The sequence below is a fragment of the Cupressus sempervirens genome, chromosome 3 (genome assembly GCF_028749045.1).
Source record: "Cupressus sempervirens isolate cs-2001-9-10 chromosome 3, ASM2874904v1, whole genome shotgun sequence".
Taxonomy (NCBI): Eukaryota; Viridiplantae; Streptophyta; class Pinopsida; order Cupressales; family Cupressaceae; genus Cupressus; species Cupressus sempervirens.
In genome coordinates, this window is record NC_143120.1 from 407,523,363 (window position 1) to 407,547,477 (window position 24,115).

Sequence of the window (24,115 nt, forward strand, 5' to 3'; positions counted from 1 at the left end):
TTTAATCAAAAAAATCTTGGTGTCGGGCTTTGACTTGGGTTCTGGAACTCTCTTTAAATAATAGCTTAAAATCCTTCTTGACTTAATAAATTCTCTGTATGAAATGTCAATGAGTGTGTTATCTTCTTGAACTAACTATTGAAACCAAAGTATTTTGTAAGAAATTTTAGAGTTTTAGTCAAGTTTTGAAAGTACTTTTGGAACTTGAACTTCTCTCTAACTTTAATCTTTACCTTTGTGCTTGTAACATCATTCCATATTGAATGTTGGGTTCTAATAGAGGTTCTTGAACCAACATGGAATCCCAATATGCATTTTAAAAGTAAGCATTAAACCCTTGGAGGAAAGTTGGAACAAAACCTATGAAGGAAGGTGAATACTACTTGTATTGTCAGGATCTGACAAGGGAATAGAAATAAGTCTTGACTGGTAGGCTCTATCGATGCCTTGAAAAATCAAGACCTAAACTATTCCATATGAGATTTTGGGGCCCAAAAAATGTTTTTGAACTTGAATATGGACACTTAGTGAAAGGCTTTGGACAAATATAATTCAAAAATGAGCAATGATAACCTAGACAATCCTTGCACCAAATGCAATATCAAGGACAAATAATAGAAATGAAACATGTTGTAAACTTCAAAAACCCAAGACTTGGCATAGATAATAGATAGAGCTTTATTCCAAAAGAATAGTTCGGTCCCAAAACATGTTTTGGAACATGACATAAATTTTGAAAAACTAAACCGAGAGACTTAAGAGAACTGGAAAATAATCCAAAATGGAACCTTTTGAATTAGGTGACCCAAAATTGGGCAACATCTTGCATCCATTTTTAAGTATACCTGAATCTAACATCCTTTCAATGTTGAGATTCTCTTTTCCTTATGGAAAGATTGGGTTTTTATATTTTCTTAGAGATATATAGATACTAGTGTTGCACTTTTTAAAAAAGTGTGTACCTATAATAATGCGATCCTTCATATTTTAGTGCAAGCCAACAAAGTCATGCTAAAGGTGGTTCAACTCTAAGAGTTTCATTGGGACAATGTTCCTTGTACTATGGCCAAGTTCCCTTCACATAATTATACCTCCCACAACCAATTCTCGCCTTTTGGTTGAATTTTTTCTACTTGATGTGTTGGTCCACAAGTTAATGATTATACTGAGAGGGTGGGTGAATCAGTATAATACTGATAAATTTAAACTTTTCACCTCACATGTTTGCTGACACATATAACTATTGTCCAACCAATTAGTGAAGAATCAATAATGAAATCAAGATAGAAAGGTAACATCCTATAACATAGATTTATCTTATGGAAACCCAATTAGGGTGAAAACCAAAATATATGAGTCAATGCTCATGAAGCTTGTAGTCTTCTAAAGTGCACTTGGTCAAGAGCTTATCCTTGTTAAAAGATCAAAAAGACATTGTCAAGTGTCACCCAGATACGTGATTTAAAAGAGACACATTAGAGTCTTTGCACGGTTAAAGGTATCTTGGTTGAAGGACTTAAGGCAAAAATGAATGTCTCACCCTGTCAAGGGATTTGATACAATAGACTTGTTAAAGTTCACCCTCAATGGGATTTGTTGTTGCAATTATTGGAGAACAAAAAAATGTTGACCTATGTGAAATAGCTACTTGATTTAACTTAATTTAGATCACATGTATTCTTGTGGACCAGTATACAACTTGCTCTACTCTTCCTAGACTTTGTAACTCAAACTCGGTAGCTTTTGTGCTTGGATCCTCTCATCTTTGGCACTTTCTTACTCTGTGTTCTCAATTCCCTAACTCGATTGAATAGGCTTAACTTCCACACCCTTACCTTCTTCTCTCACATTTTTGTTAGCAATGAGGTGTCTCAACCTTGGATAATTCCTATTCTTATTATTTGTTTCGAAAATGTATTTTTTGCAAATAATGTAATTAAGTGTGAGTGTACATGTCTAGTTAGCATGTTAATGTGTCACTCCACTTGTATGTGTCAGCATCTTGAATTGTGTGTAAGGAGATCATGGATGAAATGGTTATGACGAATTCCTATGATGTATAAGAGCTATCTCTAGAAGATTGGGTGATGGGTGAAGATGTGAAGACATGTGGCAATTAATCATTGAGTATTGTACACTCAAGTCTCCAACTCATGTGCAGGGTTTAGGGCATCGGCCTGAAAAAAATTTGTATTCCTATTTTTCTAGAGAATGGTAAAACCCTAATATGGTTGTTCTTTGGAAGTTGCCCTAAAAGGGCAAGCGCATGATATAGGCATTTTTAGGGTTGGAGATTAGATAGTGAGAAAGTGTATTGTTGGTATGGTATGTTTCTACTCGATTGGTCTTCTGTATCATTGTTCTCCTGAAAGAACTTGCATTGCAAGTGTGTTGTAACCTTCTTTGTTGAAGATAATACATTGTGTAGGCTTTGCAGGGGTGCGATTGTTTTACCAAAAGGGTTTTCCCCACCAGCATATCTTTGTGTTTATGTGTTTTCTTTCTCTATCTATTTTTTGTATCCATGGTTTACTGCAATATTATTGCTTACATAATATCAAATCTGAAATTGTAAGGATTTAATAGGAATTTGCACAATACTTTCCTTAAGGGATCAACATAGGAAGTTATTTTCGCACCTAAGTTTCCTTACAAGTGTTATCAAAGCTTTATCAACTTTTGATCCTAGTTGTTGGGTAGGGTTTTTTGAGCTAATCTCAAGTTGAGTGGGAGTTTTGTGCAAAACATTTTGAATCTTATTTGCGGATTGAGATGGCAAGTTCATCATATGGAAAAATGGAGGTGGAGAAATTTAATGGCAGTAATTTCAAGTTGTGGAAACTCAAGAAGGAAGACTTTCTTGAAGATTGTGATCTATGGGAGGTGGCTTCACTTGATGTGAGACCTATAGTAGTATCTCAAGCAGTTTGGGATCTCAAGGATTGAAAAGCTGAGGGTCTCATTAGACTCTTTCTAACTGATGCAATTCTCTTGAACATTCTTGATGAGAAGACCACAAACAGTTTGTGGACACAGCTTGGGTCTGTGTATTAGGCCAAATCTCTGGTGAACAAGTTGTTCCTAAGGAAAAAGTTGTGTTCTCTTAGAATAGAGGAAGGAGGATCTATTATAAATCATCTAAATGCTTTTAATTTACTAATTGAATAGTTGACATCATCTAGTGTCAAGATAGAGGAGGAGGATCAATGTATGACCATGTTATGTTCCTTGTCGGATTCATGGGACCATCTTGTGATGGTTCTTGGAAGTACTATAGTCACTTTCAGAATGCATGATGTGGTGTCTTCATTGTTATCTGAGGATACATGGAGAAAGTCTTCAAATTCGGCTAAGGGAGCTCTTGTTGTTCGTGGGAGATCCAATGATATAGGGAAGCAAAAGGACAACAAGTCTAGAAATGGTAGATCCAAATCTCATGGAAAATCAAAGACTCTTGGAAAGCCCAAGGCAAAATGTTGGAACTATGATAAGTCTAGGCACTTCTATAAAGACTGTAAAGAGCCAAAGAAGAAGAAGAAGGCCTTAGATTTAGATTTTAAAAAATCTCAAGAAGATGGTGATGCTTTCATTGTAGCCTTGGCAGCACATGCATCTGATGATGTGTGGTTGATAGACTCGGGTGTTTCTTTCCACATGACTTCTCAGCGAAGCTAGTTCTCAAAGTATGAAGTTTTTGATGGTGGAAAGGTGTACTTGGGTGATGATTCTCACCTAAAGATAGTTGGACGAGGACAGGTCACTATCAAATTCCCTAATGGACAAGTAAAGGGGATCAACGAGGTAATGCACATCCCTAGTTTGGAATGAAACCTATTATTTGTAAGTATGATGAATGATGTAGGTGTGCAAGTTTTTTTTTCTAAATATGGATGCAAGATGATGAGAGGAGATATGGTGCTTGCTAAGGGTACTTGGAGAGGTACTCTATTTTAGCTTGATGCATGCATTTCTTAGTGAAATAGTTCTGTTGTTTCAAAGAAGAGAGAAACTATCACTTCATCCCCACCATTTGAATGAGTAGTAAAGAAGATTGTGGTTATTGGTTTCAATGGTAGTGTAGCATGTGTACCTAAGTGTGCAAACACTTTGGAAGGCAAGCTTCCTACAAAAAAGACAATGTTGTGGCGTATGAGATTTGGCCACATTGGTGAGAAGGGTCTCAGAACCCTGAAAACAAGGACCTCATTGAGGGGTTAAATGATTGTAATCTTGAGTTTGACTTCTATAAACATTGTGTCTATGCTAAACAAAATCATGTTCATTTTACTCTAGTTCTCACAAATCTTCTGATGTTTTAGATCTTATTCATTTTGATGTATTTGGTCCTATAAAAGTTCCTTCAATCTCCAAGTCTATATTTTTGTGTATCTTTCATAGATGATTAAAATAGAAGGACATGGATTTATTTCTTGAAAAGTAAGACACAATTCTTTAGTCGGTTCAAGAAATTTAAAGTCGTTGTAGAGAATCAAACTAGTAAGAAAATTAAGTGTGTGAGAACTAATAATGGTGGTGAGTTTTTCTTAGCAGAGTTCGAATAGTTATGTATAGAATGAGGTATCGAGAGGCATAAGACAACTCTTTATACCCCATGAAAAAATGGAGTTGTAGAAAGAATGAACAGGACACTGATGGAGAAGGCTAGGAGTATGCTTAGTGGAGTTGGTCTTGAATAGAGGTTTTGGGCTGAAGTTGTGGCCACTGCTTTCTATCTAGTTAATAGATCTCCTACATCAGCTCTTGTTGGTAAGACACCCATGGAGGTGTGGTCTGGTAACAAGCCTTCAATTATACATCTTCATGTTTTTGGTTGTGAATCTTATGCACATGTTCCAAAGGAGAAAAGTTCTAAGTTGGAAAACAAAGCTATCAAATGTATTTTCATTGGATACAATGTTGGTTTGAAAGGATACAAGCTTTGGGATCCTATGACTAGTAAGGTGTTGTATAGTAGAAATGTTATTTTTAGAGAGCTAACATCTTCTCCTATTGTGCTACAACCAGATGGAAAAGAAAAGAAAGAAAATATTGTTCAGTTACCTCCTACCCCTAAGAAGATTGAACAGAAAGACCATGTTGGGTCCAATGATGAGGAGAGCTCTTGTAGCTCTGACAGTTTAGAAGAAGAGGAAGAACAAGCCTCAACCTTTGAGGAGATCCATGAGAGGGAGAAAGTAGCCAGAAAGGTTTGGTTATTCTATGTTAGATTCCAGGTATGCTTTCACTTTGATTACTAACACTAATGAGCCTAGATCTTTGTAAGAGGCTCTAGATATGGAAGATGCAGGTTCCTAGATAGAGGCCATAGTCGATGAGATGGGTTCATTGGATAAAAACAAAATTTGGGACCTTGTACCTTTCCCTATAGGACGAAAACCTGTTGGTAGCAAATGGGTGTTCAAGGAGAAATTTAGTGCAGATGGCAGTGTTGAAAGGTACAATGCTAGATTGGCTGTGAAGGGGTACTCATACGTAGATGGAATAGATTATGGTGAAATATTCTCTCCTATTAAAAATTTGACATCCATTAGATTTATGTTATCTCTTGCTACATCATATGATTTAGAGATATAATAGATGGATGTGAAGACAACTTTCCTTCATGGTGATTTGGAAGAAGAGATTTATATGTCACTGTCTGAGCACTACATTGTTAAAGGTAAAGAATCTTTGGTTTATAGATTAAAAAAATCTTTGTATGGTACCTTAAGTTTGATGCCTTTGTGTTGTCAATTATATTTGTAAGATCGAAATCAAATCATAGTGTTTATTTTAGAGTTGAAAATGATGGCCTTCTTATTGTTGCATTATATGTTGATGATATGTTGTTGTTTGGGAAGGGTAAGGGTATGATTTTTTATTTTAAATCTCACTTGTCAGCACAATTTGAGATGAAAGATCTTGGGGCAACAAGGTATATCTTGGGTATAGAAATCAATAGAGATAAGTCTAACATAAAACTTTGGTTGAGTTAGAGTAAGTATGTGAAGTCTGTGTTGGACAGGTTCAACATGGTAGATTGTAGACCATTGTGTGTTTCTATTTCTATGGGAACAAAGTTATTTGTAGATGATTGTCCAAAATTTCCTAGTGAGGTGGAGGACTGTTAGTTTGTGGTGACTGATCAGGAAAGTATTGTACTTCAGGGCATCATCTTGAAATTTTTTTTGGGTCATGGTCGACGTTGTGGCTAACATGTTGTAACCCTAAAGCGACATAAAATTACTTGTATAAAAGGGCTTAGGGTTAGGTATTTTTATTAAGTTGTGATGCAAAAATTGGTTCTTGTGGTAGTATTGAGTTGTAAGTGATTACAAAAATTAATCAAGTTGTAATCACTGGATCGTAATAATATCGAACTTGTTGTTTATGGACATAGCCCAAGGATTGGGTGAACCATGTTAAATCTTGGTGTCTTGTGTTCTTTTCTGTGTGATCTATTATTTTCTGTTATTGATTATATTTACATGTAATTTTTATTTTTGTTTGTGGTTTAATCCTAACAAGTGGTATCAGAGTGAGGTTTTTTTTCAGTTATCTTCCACAGGAAAGTCTCACAGTTGAGTGGGAGTGATGGTAGACAAGGGTAAGCTGAGAGTTGATAGGTTTAATGGGCAGAACTTTCAATTATGGAAGATACAAATGGAAGACTATCTTTATCAGAAAGATTTTTGGAAGCCGTTGGAAGGAAAAACTAAGAATCAAGGACCTATGTCAAATGGTAACTGGAATTGTTTAGATAGAAAGACACTTGGAAGCATTCGATTATGCCTAGCACCATCAATGGCATTTAATATTACAAAAGCGAAGAGTACAGAAGAATTGATGCAAACCCTAGTGAAACTATATGAAAAGCCCTCCACTTCAAACAAGGTAGTTCTCATGAAGTGTTTATTTAATGTAAAAATGGCAAAAGGTGGATCTACTGCAAATCATTTTAATGCATTTAGTACTATTACTAGTCAGTTATCTTTTGTGGGTATCATTTTTTATGAAGAAATTAGGGCTCTCTTAATTTTGTGTTCTTTGCTTAAAAGTTGGAATGGCTGTGAGTAATTTTGTTCTTGGATCTAGTACCCCAAAATATGATGATGTGACTAGTGTTGTTTTGAGTGAGGAAACTTGTAGAAAAACCTCAGGTGGATCTACATTAGGAAATGCTTTGAACACACAAAGCAGAGGTAGAACAACTAAGAGAGGAAGTAATTTTGGAAATCATGGGAAATCAAGAGGAAAGTCAAAGGGGAGGAGGTCTCAATCGAGAGGAGTGAATGACTGTTGGTACTGTGGGAAACTAGGGCATAAAAAGAAAAATTGTTGAAATCAAAAGAAAAATGAAGGAGATAAACTAGATGGAGACAAGGAGGAAAATGTGGTAACAAATCTGAAGAGGATGCTTTGCTTCTATCTTTAGAAAATATTGATGATTCATGGATTTTAGATTTTGGTGCTTCATTTCATGCTACACCTCATAGAGGTTATTTCATTAGATATGCCCAAGGAGATTTTGGGCTTGTTTATTTAGGGGATAATGAACCCTGTCAGATTGTTGGAAAGGGAAAAGTTAAGATTAAGTTACAGAATGGGAATCATTGGCTACTACATGAGGTTAGACATGTTCCAAGGCTGAGTAGGAATTTAATTTCAGCAGGGAAACTCGGCAATGAGAGTTGTGTAGTTACTTTTAATGATACAAATTGGAAGGTTTCAAAAGGTTCCCTTGTAGTAGCAAAAGGTGTGAAAGTAGGCTCGTTATATCTTTGTACAGGTCATATTGTTCCTTCTACTTTAATTGTTTTAGAGAAAAAATGAATGTTCAGGAACAATTGTTGCAGTTGAGTAGGGAGAACAAATAGCTATTGTAAACTCTAATACAGCATTGTGGCACAATAGACTTGGGCACATAAGTGAGAAAGGTATGAAAGCAATTCATTCAAAGAATTTTTTACTAGGTCTAAATGTGTTAATATGGATTTCTGTGAAAGTTGTGTGTATAAAAATAAAAGAGAATGAGTTTTGTGAAGACTAGAAAGGAAAATAAAAGAGAGAAATTAGAGCTTGTGCATACAGATGTATGGGGACTGGCTCAAGTATCTTCCCTTGGTGGCTCTCATTATTATGTTACATTTATTGATGATGCAACTAGAAAAGTATGGGGTTATTTCCTTAGACAGAAATCTGATATATTTCAAACTTTTAAGAAATGGAAATGCTTGGATGAAAATGAGACTGATAAGAAATTAAAATTTCTCAGATTTGATAATGGTGGTGAGTATTGCAGTCATGAATTTGAAGATTATTGCTCCACTAATGGTATTTGTAGACAAAAAACTATTCCAAGGACTCCATAAGAAAATGGAGTGGATGAACACATGAACAAGACTATAATGGAGTGTGCAAGGAGCATAAGGTTACATGTTGGGTTGCCCTTACACATGTGGGTAGAGGTTGTCAATACTGTTGTATATTTGATTAATAGAGGTCCCTCTACTCCTTTGGGCTATGGTATTCCAGAGGAAGCATGGACTGGTAAGAAGGTGAGTTATTATTTTTTCAAAACCTTCAATTGTGAAGCATTTGCTCACATAGATTTTGAAAATACAACCAAGCTAGAGGCTAAGTCAAATAAATGTTTATTTGTTGGATATGGCATTATGAATTTGGTTATAAGCTTTGGGAATTTGAAAATCATAAAATTGTAAGAAGTAGGGATGCCATATTTAATGAGAAAGTGTTGTACAAAGATCTATTGTAGCAACATGAGAAGAAAGAAGATGATTATGTAGTGCTGGATGATACTCCAAAAGATGATGTTCCAACAATTCCTCATGATGTGCAACAACTGCAACAAAAAATACCACACACACCAATGAATGTTAGATGAACAACAAGGCAAATTAGACCTCCAGAAATATTTTCTCCTTCTTTGTATTCTATTTTACTAATAGATGCTAGTGAACCTAAATGTAATGATGAAGTTGTGCAAGTTGATACTAAGATTTATTGGGAGTTTGCAATGACAGATGAAATGGACTCTTTGTTGAAGAATAAGAGATGGGATTTATAGAAGTTGCTTGCAAGAAAAAGGGTTTTACAGAATAAGTGGGTTTACATGTTAAAATCAAAGGATGGAGGTAAGAAAAGATTTAAAGCCAAGTTAGTTGTAAAAAAATTTGCACAGAAATAGGGCATCGATTTTGATGAGATATTTTCTCTTGTTGTTAAAATGACTTATATCCATACTATTTTAAGTATTGTCGCTATTGAAGATTTGCATTTAGAGTAGCTTGATGTTAAAATAACCTTCCTTCATGGTGATTTGGATGAAGAGATATATATGGCTCAGCCATAGGGATTTCAGGTCAAAGGTAAGGAGAACTTAGTGTTCAAATTAAAGAAAAGTTTATATGACTTGAAGCAAGTACCTCGACAATGGTATCTGAAATTTGACAATTTTATGCATGGGCATGAATATAGCAGGTGTCATTCAGATCATTCTGTTTATTTTAAGAGGTTGGATGATGATAGCTACATTATTTTATGTTTATATATTGATGATATGCTTGTAGCTAGGTCTAACATGGATCACATTAAGGGGCTGAAATGCCAGTTAGCACATGCACTTGCTATGAAGGATCTGGAGGTAGAAAAACAAATCCTTGGTATGAAGATTTGCAGAGATAGAAAGAACAGGAAATTGATGTTATCTCAGGTTGATTATGTTGAGAAGGTGTTGCAACATTTCTTTATGGAGAATGCTAAAATTGTTAGCACACCTTTACTTGGTCATTTGAAGTTGACTAAGGATATGTGTCCCAAGATGCAAGAAGAGGAGGATAAGATGTCCAAGGTACCCTATGCTTCAACTATGGAAGCTTGATGTATGTTATGGTATGTACAAGGCCAAATACTGCATATGCAGTGAGAGTTGTTAGCAAGTATATGAGTCATCCAGGAATTGAGCATTGGACTGTAGTCAAATGGATTCTCAGATATTTGAGAGGAACATCCAATAAGTGTTTACACTTTGGGGGCTCTACTATTGATTTATAGGGCTATGTTGACTTAGATTTGGCAGGGGATAATGATACTAAGTAGAGTACTATAGTTTATGTCTTTATTGTTGGTGGGGCAGCCATGAGTTGGGTTTCTAGGTTACATAAGGTTAATGTTTTATCCACTACAAAGGCAAAGTATGTTGCTGCTATAGAGGCAGCCAAGGAGATGATATGGATTCAATTCTTCTTAGAAGAATTGGGACACCCTTAGAAGGATAATTATTTGTTTATAGATAGTTAGAGTGTCAATCATCTTGTGAAAAATTTAGCTCTGCATTCAAAGACCAAACACATACAGTTGCAGTACCATTTCATTTGGTCAGTTTTGGAGGATGAACAGTTAAAGTTGGACAAGATACATACAGATGACAATCCAGCAGATACATTTACCAAGGTAATAACAAGGGAGAAGTTAAACTCCTCTTCAGCTTTAGTTGGTCTTCTAAATTGAACATGCATAAAAGAACAGTAGATTCTAGGGTGGTTTGATCCACTGGGAGCCCCATGGGGTAGCGGTATTGCTACATGATCAGTCTCCAAGTGGGAGATTGTTGTCTAGTGTGGAATCTAATCAGTCCCCAAGTGGGAGATTGTTAGTTTGTGGTGACTGATCAGAAAAGTACTGTACATACTTCACAAAAAAAATTGGGTCATGGTCGATGTTGTGGCCGACATATGGCTGACATACGGCTGACATGTTGTAACCCTAAAGCAGCATAAAATTACTTGTATAAAAGGGCTTAGGGTTAGGTATTTTTATTAAGTTGTGATGCAAAAATTGGTTATTGCGGCAGTATTGAGCTGTAAGGGATTATAGATTGTAATCAAGTTGTAATCACTAGATCATAATAATATCAGACTTGTTGTTTGGTGGCCATGGCCCAGGGATTGCATGAACCACGTTAAATCTTGGTGTCATGTTCTTTTCTATGTGATCTATTATTTTTTGTTATTGGTTATATTTGCATGTAATTGTTATTTTTGTACGTGTTTTAATCCTAACAAGGACTTGAATAGAGTACCTTATGCTAGTGCAGTTGGTAGTCTTGTGTATGTTATAGTCTGTACTAGACCAGACATTACCCAAGTAGTGGGAGTTCTGAGCCGATTTATGGCTAATCCTGGATGGGTACGTTGGGATGTAGTTAAGAAAGTATTCAAATATTTGAGGGATACATTAGATTACTCCATTTTTTTATCATGGTAACTCTTTTGGAGCTCCGCATTCAATTTGTATTCGTGGGTTTGTGGATTCAAATTGGGTAGGTGATATTGACAGCAGGAGATCCACCAGTGCTTATGTGTTCACTATGTTTGGTGGTGCCATCAATTGGATGAGTAAGTGACAATATGTGATTTCTTTGTCCACTACCAAAGCTAAGTACATGGCTACTACTCATGCTTGTAAGGAAGCTATTTGTCTTAGGAGATTGTGTTTTGATGTTGGTGTTGATGTAGGACATATTACTATTCGGTGTGACAGTCAAAGTGCTATTTGCCTTGCAAAGAATCCAACTTTCCATGCCAAAACGAAGCACATTGATGTGTAGTTTCACTTTGTGAGAGATATGGTGGAAGTTAGAAAGGTAAATTTTGAGAAGATAGATACTATAAATAATGTTACATATGCATTGATGAAACTAGTGGGCACAGAGAAGTTCAGATGGTGTTTGAAGTCTATGAGCCTTTTGGCCTATAGCAATTAGTTCATGTTGCTCTTACAAGGTGTTCGACAAGTGGGAGAATGTTAGGAATAAGGTTTCTCAACCTTGGATAATTCATATTCTTTTGTCTTTTTTTGTAAATGTATTTTTTTCAAATAATGTAATTAAGTGTGAGTGTACATGTCTTGTTGGCATGTTGATGTGTCACTCCACTTGTATGTATTAGCATCTTGAATTGTGTGTAAGGAGATCATGGCTAAAGTGGTTATGACAAATTCCTATGATGCATAAGAGCTATCTCTGGAAGATTCGATGATGGATAAAGACATGTTGCAATTGAGCATTAAGTACTATACACTCAAGTCTCCAACTCACACGTGGGGTTCAGGGCATCACCCCAAAATAAATTTGGGTTCCTATTTTTTTGAAGAATGGTAAAACCCTAATATGGTTGTTCTTTGGAAGTTTCCCTAAAAGGGAAAGCACGTGATATAAGCATTTTAGGGTTGCAGATTGGAGAGTGAAAAAGTGTATTGTTGGTATGGTATGTTGAAACTGGATTGGTCTTTTGCGTTGTTGTTCTCTTGAAAGAACTTGCATTGCAAGTGTGTTGTAACCTTTTATGTTGAAGATAATAAATTGTGCAGGTTTTGGAGGGGTGGGGTTTTACCGAAAGATTTTTCCCCACCGGCATATCTTTGTATTTATGTTTTTTCTTTCTCTATCTATTTTCTGTATCCATGGTTGACTGCAATATTATTGTTTACATAATATCGAATATGAAATTGTAAGGATTTAATAGGGATTTGCATAATACTTTCCTTAAGAGATTAGTGTAGAAAGTTGTTTCCGCACTTGAGTTTCCTTACAATTTTCACTAGTGATTGCACTCAACCTAGATCAATGGTGTTTCATCTTCACAACATGCAATCCACACTTGTTCATATTTAAATGGGTGACCATATATATTCATTGTTTTCTCATTCTCAAAGCCTAAGTCATGAATTCAAAATTTAAATTCAATTGCCTTTGTCATGTATGTTTATTTTCCTTTGTCCTGCACTATTTCCACAAGTAACACGTATCAGGTGTACTTTCCCATTATGGAAAGTTGCAGGTTTCTTATGACCCTTGTATGCTCACAAGGAGGAATTCAAATTTTAATTCTCGCTAATCTTCTTCTTCAAATTTGATGTGGCAACATCCTCTGCCATTCTTTGAGTTCTTGGATCACCTTCACCTACTTAGTGACGTGTCTAGTGATGGGTTTCTTGCCTCTGTGTACTGACCTTTATGACTTCTCTTCAACCTATCTATGAGACTACCATTCTCTTCATCATGTCTTCATGCTTATCTATCTTGGCTCCTTTCTCGCTGCCAACTTGTACTTAGCCAAAAATGTCTAAGCATGATTGTGAAGACCACTTGTCTTCGCCAGACTTTCTTTTGTCATACTCCAGTCTTGTTTACCCATGACTAAGATGAACTTTTGTCCTTTCCTTATCTCTTTGGTTACCTTTTATGTATTGGTATGCTCGTTGATCCCATGTAGACATCAATGACAAAACTTTCTCTTACCTGTCTTGCCAATAAGCTCCAACGGTCTCATAACTTGACTCCTTTTAAACAGTTATGCCAACACAGCATTCTCAAACCCCAAGGTTCTAGGCTCATTTGGGGGTATGGACAACTTGGCTAGGTGTTTCTTTTCTTACTGCATGTGGGTATTGCCCCTAAGTATGCTTTTGGGGGTGCACGGTCGTCTTTTGATGGTGGTAGTGGTGAGCTAACTTGTGGTTATCTAAACTCTTCCAAATAGCTTCCCAAAGTGGTATGTGTCAAAGATGAGGATAAGGAGGAGACTAAAGCTCTTACGACGAACTTGTGGTTAGCTAAACTCTTCCAAATAGCTTACCAAAGCGGTATGTGTCGAAGACGAGGATAAGGAGGGGAGTGAAGCTCTTCCTATCGATATATGGAGAAAGTCGGATGACAGAGACCCCCTCCATCACCTACTAGTGTTACTCTTGCCACCTATGTGACTTACTATATTATTGTTTACTAGCTTCATGTGCTTGACTCACATGACTATTATTTTGCTTTCCAAAATCTTCTCTTGTGGTTGTTTTCATGTTTCCACTGTTCAAGTGACTTTGAGGAATGACCTTGTGTCCATTTTTTTGGAAGAATGTGCATTTTCAATATAATTAATTGAAATTGGTGTACTCATTCATTACAAAATAATAACTCTTAAGTAGGTAAGGCATAGTTGGAGCTATCAAATTTTTCACATTGTAATAAATATATTGCTCGAATGAACAAACTTCTTCTTTATTTGAAAACCTCAATTTAGAAGTACCTATGTAGGATAAAACACTGCATTTCCAATGTTTGAATTTACTGGTAAATTAAGTCTATATATGATGCCATCAAACTATTTCGAATAACTTTTGGTTTTGATTGTGCAATTGTTTTTAACATTATCACACTCTATTATTCACCATCAAAATGAAAGAGAATGCATCATCTACACAACAAATTGGAGGTTGGAGATTTGGGGGGGGGGGGAGCTAGAAGGTGCACACCCTAGCTTTGGGGGTCCAGCTGGAACACCATGTGGACCCTAACTTCAATTTTGGATTTCCTTTGCCTAGTTGACAACCCCAAATCAAATTGTATGGCATTGAGTCATCCACCAACGACGTCAACAAGTTGCTTTATGAAAATGTGTCTAAAATGGTTCAAAAAAAGTAAGACTCATTGATCATGTTGAAGGGTGTGCTGATGTGGCACCACATGAGAGGTGGTTTTTTGAAAATTTTCCCCCCGTTTGGAAAATGCATTGATGGAACATTTTTAATGAGCCACCATAGGTCCATTTTGTTCATGTACTATTGCATAAGAAGTTTGATAGAGCTCTGAAGTCTAACCACAATCTGCAATTTAAAGATGTTAGGTGAAAGACCAAAAATAGGGACAATCTGATCATACCCTCTGTAGTGTATCAATCAGTTTACTTTGGGGTGCTTCCTTGTAAGTCATCTCAGCATTTACAATTCCTCAAGGTCACCAACTGCAAATCTTGCAACTCCTATAACCAAATCCATTCTATATTTCTAAATATAGATTCCTTGGTTTACATTTTTTTTAATACTTTTGAACTAATTATTACCTGCAGGCCAAAAAAACCATTATATGATGTATATTTGCTACTTTGTCATAATAGTATAGGAGTGTTTAGATATGCAAAGGCAAATCGTTGATTCATGCCAATTTCAGTAATCAATATTGTTTGAATGAATAATCATGTTTTATCATCAAACATCTACTTCAACATTTTCCTTTTGATAGCTCTTCTAGAATTGCCCTCATGAGTAGCCATAGGATAATGCCCTATTATGGAGGTAACTACTTTAAGCATTAACCTCTAGTGTAAATATTTTGTGGAAAAGAACTTTGTAATGATTCTCATGTTGCTCATGTATTAGAATATTAATGATTTAGATTTTAGCTCCTTTATACCACAACGGGGTCCTCGGAATAGCTTGCTTGGGTAGTTATTACCTTCATTTTGTTGTGAAATCCTTCAAAAATTTGACTAGTGCTATAATAATAATAATAATCCATTTTCAATCACCCACCTAAAATTAAGCAACAAAGGAGGCCATGAATTTAAAACCCGTGACAAATCATTATCAGAAAAATGTTATTTCAAGCTTTACCATTGTTTCTAGATCACTAACATTCAAGCCTCCATGTTAATTAATCCAAATGGGCCTTTGGGTAGATTTGCATCAAGTAGAGATATATTTCAAATTATAAAATGTTGAGTTGTAAATTTTTAGTTGAATAACACATAATACAACTTTTTAACAAAATTTTGTTCATAACACCATTCATTTCAATTGGTTTCACTTTTCTCTAGGTATTGAGTATACCACCTTAGATTACATTTTAATTGGCGCTTAATCCAGGAAAAAAATCTATACAAACAACTCCCCAGAGAAAACACGAGCATCAACTTAACTCCTACCCTTCCATACAATTTTATGTTTTTTTATTCATAATCACCATGCCAAGGTTTCTTCATCTACCCTTTTACACAAGCTATCGAAAGGACTAAATAAACAAAAAATGTAAGATGCCTACACAACGAATACAACTTAAACACGAGACATCAAAGTTCCTCCCAATAATTGAAAAAGAAGGAAAATAGAGATTTATAGATAGAAAGGAAGGATATGAAGATAGAACTAAAATAGAGAATAATATGTTATTATAAAGACAAGTAAATATAGAAATGATAGAGACACTTGAAGGGAATTTTAAAAATATTAATAATTATATTATTTTAAGAAATATATAAATAACGATAGAAATTATATTATATGAATGAACTACTCATTTCTACTAATTCAAATATAAGTAGAAATATTTAATTTTCCAAAATAAATTGTTGATTACTTAATTCAAACTACCAAAATATCTAGTAAGTTTGAGAGGTAGTACTAGTTTTACAATTTGTAAAATGGTATAAAAAAATTAAAATATGATGGTAAAATAGTAGCTAATAAAACATAGTGTACACTTAAAGAAATGACATTTTACAATTGGCAAAAATAAACATCAATGTAAAACTAATAAATATATTTAAAATAATAAATATTTAATATTTAATTCTATATTTGAATTTGGTAATAAAAATAGATTTTGATAATTAATAATGATTAGAAATTCATTGTGTCCAAAATAGTGTGAGGTGGAAGATAAAAATAATTTTTTTTGAAAAATCTAATCAACTTATCACAAATGTGAAAAAGATAAAGTTATAGTGAATGCATGATAGAGTCATTAGAAAATATTTGTTTTTTTGTTGAAGTACCAAAAATAGTATAGTCCAATAGAATGAATTAAAAATGTGATTTATAAAATAATAAAAATTAAAAAAAATATAAACATTTGAATTCCTTTTAATCTTTTAAATTCTATGAGTTGATCCATCAATTGAATTGAATGAAAACAATAATATCCTCCCAACTAAAATAACTAAAATATATGATAAATATCTAAAATATGTAGTGATGGGTGGAGAAGTCAAGATCTGTCAATATCTGCCGTCAGCGCATCGTTTTTGGCTGTCATAGAGTACATTGAATGTGGACTTAATTGCATAGTACTTCCATCAACTTGCATGAATTTGACAAAAAGATTTGTTAAATCCCTGTTGTAGGAAACAACTATAACTCGTGTTTTCATGCCATTGCTTACTGCATATCGGCCCCACTTGGGCTTATCTTTATTTGTCTGACAAAGGAAACCACCAGTAAATCAATATAATTATTATTTTCTGGTTGTTATCAATGATGGACCCGTTTGCTGTGGATGCTAATTCTCTCCACAATGCCACTCCATCGAAATAGTTCAAAATACTCCTTTTAGTTCATTTCTTGTATCATTAGAAAACAGCACTTACTCTAAACACAAGTGATTGGTTTTCACTTATTACCAGACTTCCAGCAAAATGGCCATTGTATCTTTTCATTCAATAACAAACAAATCAGGGTTGGTATTCACAATCTGTATATTGAAATGAAGAAGTCAAAATTTTCTATAGAGTCATATTGTATTATATACAACTATAGTTTAATTCTATTTATTAAACTATAATAAAGGTGGATATAGGCATTTGTATTATATTTGTAATAATAGTAAAGGAGAAAAATATATATTTAAGTATGAGGTTCAATGTCTAGATTTACTACTTACAGAAAAAATAAGTAGGAGAAATTTGTAGTATAATGGTAGCAGTTAAATATAAATTTGAAATAACCTATGTTTCAGACTCTATTGGCATCCAGCAGTCAATTAAGCAAGAACTATGTTTCCAAATTCCAACTATATCAGTGAATTAAAATGTTGTCAGTGATTGGACAAGTAACCCGTGTTTCAAAATCTTCGTCGTCCAACAACCAATTAAGCTTGAAATGTGCTCAGGTATGGCAGTGAAGTAAAACATTCTTCATTTCAGATTAATGAGACGGGCAGTGATAACCAACCAGGAATTATGCTACTCAGCATGTCAGGGAACAGTTGCAAGAAGAAATTATATTGTAGTGCCAACAGAAGGCTTTTCAATAAGGAATGTAATTTCTCCTGACACTTAAAACAGACTTGTAAAGGCTCAAAATGTTAACCAGTTCAATGCCACATCATATTGGAGGGCATTTAACACGGTACAGCAGCAAAACCTATAAGTGAGTCCACTGATGTACTTTAATATCTTGAACATTTATACCAGCCAGGCTGTTTTTCCTCTCTGTAGCCTGCAGTCATTTTCTGATGCATGGCGCACCTTTCATACTGCTAAGCTTGAGAGCTTTAAGTCTACCATAAAAAATATTGTGTACATATTTTAGTAAATTCTCAAAGACTACCAAAATGGAAGAGATAAAAATGCATTATTTTGAGTTTCTAAAAATTCAGTCAACACCTATTTTCAATCAGAAAACCCATGACTAGCTAGCTTTTCCTCAAATCGCCTGCAAGACTCAGTTCTCATCTCGGTGCATGTATCATTGTCATGGGCTGGATAATAGTCTTCCCTGAGCTGTACATCTCTTAGATTTGGGATCCGAAGAAACATCATCATGAAATGTTCATGGGCTGTTCCATGAACAAAAAGTTTCCTGAGGGTTACACACTCTTGAAGAAGCCCTGCAGCTGGTAGGGTAAGACCTCTCCTATTCATATCCTTATCTTGTGGAGGCCAGTAACTCAACTGTGACAGATGCAACACTCCGATACCATTGAGATACCACCTTTCCCACAGGCTCAAGTCCATCTCGCCTGCTGGAGCACTCAATGCAAAACCTATTACCTCACCACAATCCAATTCTAGCTTTGACAAAGAGGGATAGCGTACCAACGAACTTAAACCACATGCTTGCTCTATTGGTTTTGGGCAGAGCCTACAATCCCCCTCCACCTGGATTTTAATCTCCTCAAGCACTGGGCACTGTTCTAGACCCATAACTGCAAGAAAAGTTAGCGGCTCACCAACAGGCATCCACAATGACAATGAATTCAAACTTGTCCAGGTTGAACACCTTCTTTGATCCATCCTATGACACAAACGCTTTTGCTCACACATCCCTGCACAGTGTTCAGCAACTGTTATGCCACCGATGTGTTTTCTTTTTTTTGGCCACTCAAATTCCATGTTTTCCAATGATGTTCTTATACTAGATACACCTGTCATACTCCTCATTTGACCACCATCTTCAGTTAGCTCTAACCTTTCATCATCGACTTCTTCAAGCATCTGTGATTCTTGATGCTCTTTATTTACTCCCAAGAAGTCCATAAATCCCATTGATGATGGAAAATCAGGATCAGAACTAACATTATGCTCAATCTCACTTGCTTTCGAGTCAACATCCATAGCTCCAGAGTCTGCAACATTGGATGCTACATACCTTGACATATTTCCATTTTGCCCCATGGAAATATGTTTACCATGTTCCAAATAAATGCAGGAGTGACTTCCTGAATGTTCACAATACAAGCTTGTGTTAAGCTCTAGGCTGTCATTTTCCATTGCCGTGTCCACAATAACTGAATCAACATCCAAATCTGCATAGTTTAAGTCAGGTAGCCCCAATTCTAAAGATGGTCCCCAATTAATGCACTTGGAGCTCTGTACCCCACTGGAATATAGCATTTGATTGCTTGAAGAAGAACTACAGCCAGCTCCATCAGGTTCCAATCTCTCCCCACTCTTGTGCTGTATGAATGGTTGTTCAATTATTGACTTGTCCCAAATGCAATCCATTTGCAGCTTCCTTACTCTATTGCTAATGGGCTCCAATGCCCTTAAAGTGGCAGCAGTATCAAGATTTTTACAGCAAGAAACACTGACATCTACCAGAGTTTTTCTAAGCTTGCTTGAGCAAAATCTGACACCATTCTCACTAATTTTCTTACAACCTTGCAACTCAAGCTTACTCAATCTAAAACATCCAACTGCAATTGCCTCAAGTCCCACATCACATAAATCTGCAGAATTCTTGATACAAAGCCTCTCTAGGCTTGAGCACATGGCAATCCCATCAGGCTGAGGTCCTTTGCATACTCCATGAAAGTGCCCCAGCTTCAAAGCCCGGATTTTCTTGCACTGTAGCCCCAAAAACTCTAAGGCAGGCCCTGAGTCCCTGACATTCTGTGAAACATCCAGCACAAGGTCCTCCAAATTTGGCAGACTTCTAAACATTTCCTCCAAGCCCTGGCGGTTGATTTTTGCATCCTCACTACTAAATCCTTCATCAGGGTCCCCTCTAAGCTCTCCAAATGCAGTTTTATCCACAAGATGAAGTATTCTGATTCTAGTGCAGTTTTTAGCCACAGTAACAAGTGCTTCATCACCAACACAGTCCATGTACCTAAAAGAAAGTTGAAAACCCTTTCTGTAGTTAGTTTCATCAAAGTAACTCAGACTAATTAAATACAGCGTGTCATGAAAACAAGAATATTAGAACCTTTCACTAAATAGGAACATAACAACAAACTTCCAAAGAAGATCTATCTGTAGAATATTACAATTAGTAACTATCTCAAAGATCTCAGTAGAAAATTGAAAAATGTTTCTCAATATAAATGGGAAAACATATTTGTTGTTTCTAGTCTAACATTTAGAGTTACTTACCTCACTCATCTTCTGGTAACTTAATTTTCATCGGAGAGGTAGCTGTGGATAACACATTCTTTTAATATAAAAAGAAGTTAACAAATACTATTTTGAACAATGTATTCTTAAAAACAAAAATCACAGCTATCCAGCAGTATTGTGGAATTAAAAAAGACACAAGATTCCAGGACAATAGTGAAAAAATGTCAGGATCAAAAGGCAACAAAGGCAGCTATTCAGAAGATTTTGAAAATGTCAAACTAAAAACATCATGCACAATATCTAATTAAGAATTTTTTTTAAAGGCTTGAAGGCACATTCAATTCCCCTTCAACCTGTTGCCAAGCTCTTTAAACAAAAACAGAGGCATAACTTTTTCCTTATCTCTGCCAAATGGACCTATATTAGCTTCTCTGATGGAAAAATAATTGCTAACGCTAAGGGAAGGAGGAATTGCAGGACCAGCGAGGCATTCTTCTTTGGTTGAGCCTTATTTATTGCAAATTCGGTGCCACCCAAGAGGATAATGCAGGTAGTATATTGTGTTTGGAATTCAAAAATCCAGACAAAAATGCAATTAGAGGATCTCCATTATTCATAATACGGACCCCTTGTAATGCAGATAGTCACTGGTTCTGAGTTATGTCAACTATGGAGAGATTTTTTTGGGTATAACCGCATGCTTGGCGAAAGAAACTGAGTGCTCTAAAATTTCATTCACAACCCCATGGCATATTTATGTTAGAACGTGATTTGTATTAATGAATGCAGGCACAACAATTCAGAGAGGCATAGACTGCATTTGCTTAAGTATTTCAATCCGTTGTCAAAAGTGTAGATCCAATAGAAATCTTCAATCCCTGTCATCCATCCGCCTTCCTTCTGTCATTCCTCCACCCAGTAATACAACTAGATATCAATCAAACATAGTTATCAATAAGTAATCAGAAAATTAGCCCCAAGGGACCGCCTAAAAGTCAGACACTTTGAGTAGCTCTTGCACGGCTCTGTTTTGAATCCCAGTTTATGCACAACACATGGAGTGGGGCATTTGTATGCTGCCCAGGGGCTATAAAAATTCGCCCTGAAGAGTTCAGGATGTTGTACGGCGCTGCTATAGTCCCTCGACTAAAAAATACCCTGATATAAACGAAAAAGGAAAAAAACAGAATAAAGTAAAGTGGAAATTGTGAAACCATAGCATACCCCGTTTATACAGAAGTACTGTGAAGGTGTGAAATTAAAGTAAAGATGCAGTCATCTAGGAACAAGGATAAAATTAAAAATAACAAGCACAGTTATCCCATAGTGTTGTCATAGTAAATATGTGAAGTGAAAACAAAACAAGAAACACAAGTACCGTCAAAAAAGGTTGATTCAGCCCTTGGTGCTAAGTTTAAAAGGGGTTGATTTTTCATACACCTAAGACTATTATCAACAACGAAAGCAAAATCAGAAACAACAGGAGCAAGAACCCAACAGTGTTGTCCAAAATTATATGAGAATTGAAAACAAGAACCACAACTACTATAAAAAAGATGTTGGAACTAAACCAAAAGAGGTATGTTTTTCATGCAACCTAAATACAGTTCTAGAGTACGGAAAAAAGTTACTAACGTCAAGAACACTTATCCAGCAGTGCTGTGATAACATATATGAATTGAAAACGATTTCCACGAGTAACGTCCAAAAGATGTTAATTCAATCCCTGAAGCTAAGCCAAAAGAGCTCGATTATTTCTACATCTAAGACAATTCAAGTTGCAAATACCATTCAAGTAGCAGATATTAATGATTTGCTAAAAACCCATCCACGATACTAATCCTGACAACATAAAGAAGAACAAGAGTATTTAATAACAATGTCTTCCTTTAGAGACCTCAGATCTGAATAACGAGAACAATAAACAGAGGAGAGAAATTCAGGGAATTTAGCTCACCGCGAATCAAAGACACAGACAGCGTACAGCTCTTGAAGGTTTCTGCAGACCTCTGAAATGGCAACGAGCTCGGGTGCCTTGAAACCGTCGGTAGAAAGCATGAGCAAATTGAGAGACGAGAGATTCGCAGAGGCAGACACCGAGACAGAGGGGGAATAGAGCAAAGCAGAGACAACATCCTCCGTCCAGCAATAGAACTGAGAGAGGTCTAGGGTTTGAAGCAATTCGCAATTGAGAAGAAGCGGCGGCAGCTCTCCAAGAGGAGACCCTGGATCATTGACGGGTTGGTGCCATCTCACCAGCTTGACATGGCGGATTCGCGGCCAGAGCTGCGCAAGCATGTCAATGTTCCGAGCGTTGCGAGCATAGATTGTGATGCTCTGAACGTAGGGAAAGGCCTGCTTCAGAAGATGCCCATTTAGTTGATTCTCGGGAGAGGAGGTATCCAAAACAGGGTAACCCCATGGCGAAATCTGCGACAGGTCCAGAGTCGTCACGCCCTGAAAACAGGATGGTATCGAATACAAATTGCTTATATTTCCCCGCACACACAGTTCCATTCGCGTTGCTCGCTCCAGCTCCCGCCATTTCTTGCAAACCAGGGCCATTCGATTCCTTTCCCTCCCACCCTTCACCAGGCCGAATATGATACTGATAATCACTTCCGGAATGTCACTGAAGTGCGTTTTGCTCCTCATCTTCGCCTGCCTGGACTCAAAAACACTGATTTTTGTTCGAATTCCAGTTCCATGTAGAATTCAATCCACCGTAACTCCCATTTGGGTTTGAGGAATGTTCAGCCCTTTACCCCTTTCTCGTTTAATTCAAGCCGGCTGCCCGCGTGACATCACGGGGGCCCCGCAGCCTCGCGAGAGTTCCAACCCACCATGACTCAACACTCTTGATACATCGTTTTCTTGGTCTCTTTCCGTAGAGCACGCTTTCACATTCTTATCCTCCTCTTGCAGCTAAATTTGCTGGCCGTAAGGAAGTTTTTTGATGTTTTGTGAGCATCTCAGCTATGGAACTGGTGATCATGTTAGTTTAGCGGAGGTATCAAGTCTGCGAGTATATCGATCTAATGAAAGCTTTTACAAAGTAGTTGTAGTTAGAGCATGGGTATATATGCCAAAACTTTTCTAATCTAAGAGCAGGGATTTAGGGATATCTAGGTTTTTTTTTATTCATTGTGGAATGGAATAGAGTAGGAGAATTAAATTTATCAAAATTTACATCTTTGTTGTTGTTAATTTCTTATAACTCAATTATAAATTAACTATATGATGTATTTACAAAATGGAAACCTTATATGATTTAGTGTATATAAGAGTATTGTAATTTGCAAAGGTTTGAGAATTTCAATCAAAAAGTTGTTTTAGTTATCTATTACATAGGAGCATGGCATATACTATAAAATTTCTTTAATTAGAACAAAAAATTGAGAGATATCTATTTTGCCAAATTTGCCTAAGAATGAAATAGATTAAGAATTAAATTTATCATATTTCCATAGTACATGTTAATTTCTTATAATCTAGCTACATAATAGTTGCATAATAATCAATACTCTAGATTAATTAACAACAACAAAAGTGGAAGCAAAAATAACATAAGTCAATCACAACAAGACAATAAGACACATATACCTAGGAAACCTTTGTGTGGGAGAAACGTGTAAATGTTGGATCTTCTATTCCCCCTAACAAACAACTTTCTTTCCAAAATCCAAGACAAGTATATAGAGCCAACT

The 24,115-nt window shown here is 36.0% G+C and overlaps 1 protein-coding gene across 1 annotated transcript; it reads right to left on the minus strand.

The window, feature by feature from the left end:
- Positions 1–17,740: 17,740 nt before the first annotated feature.
- MAX2 (RNI-like superfamily protein) lies at positions 17,741–23,159 on the minus strand. Its single transcript, XM_089820076.1, has 2 exons — positions 22,366–23,159; positions 17,741–20,181 (listed from the first exon to the last, which is right to left on the minus strand). The coding sequence occupies exons 1-2, from the start codon at positions 23,061–23,063 to the stop codon at positions 18,240–18,242; spliced, it is 2,640 nt and encodes an 879-aa protein (XP_089676202.1). The 5' UTR covers positions 23,064–23,159; the 3' UTR covers positions 17,741–18,239.
- Positions 23,160–24,115: the final 956 nt, after the last annotated feature.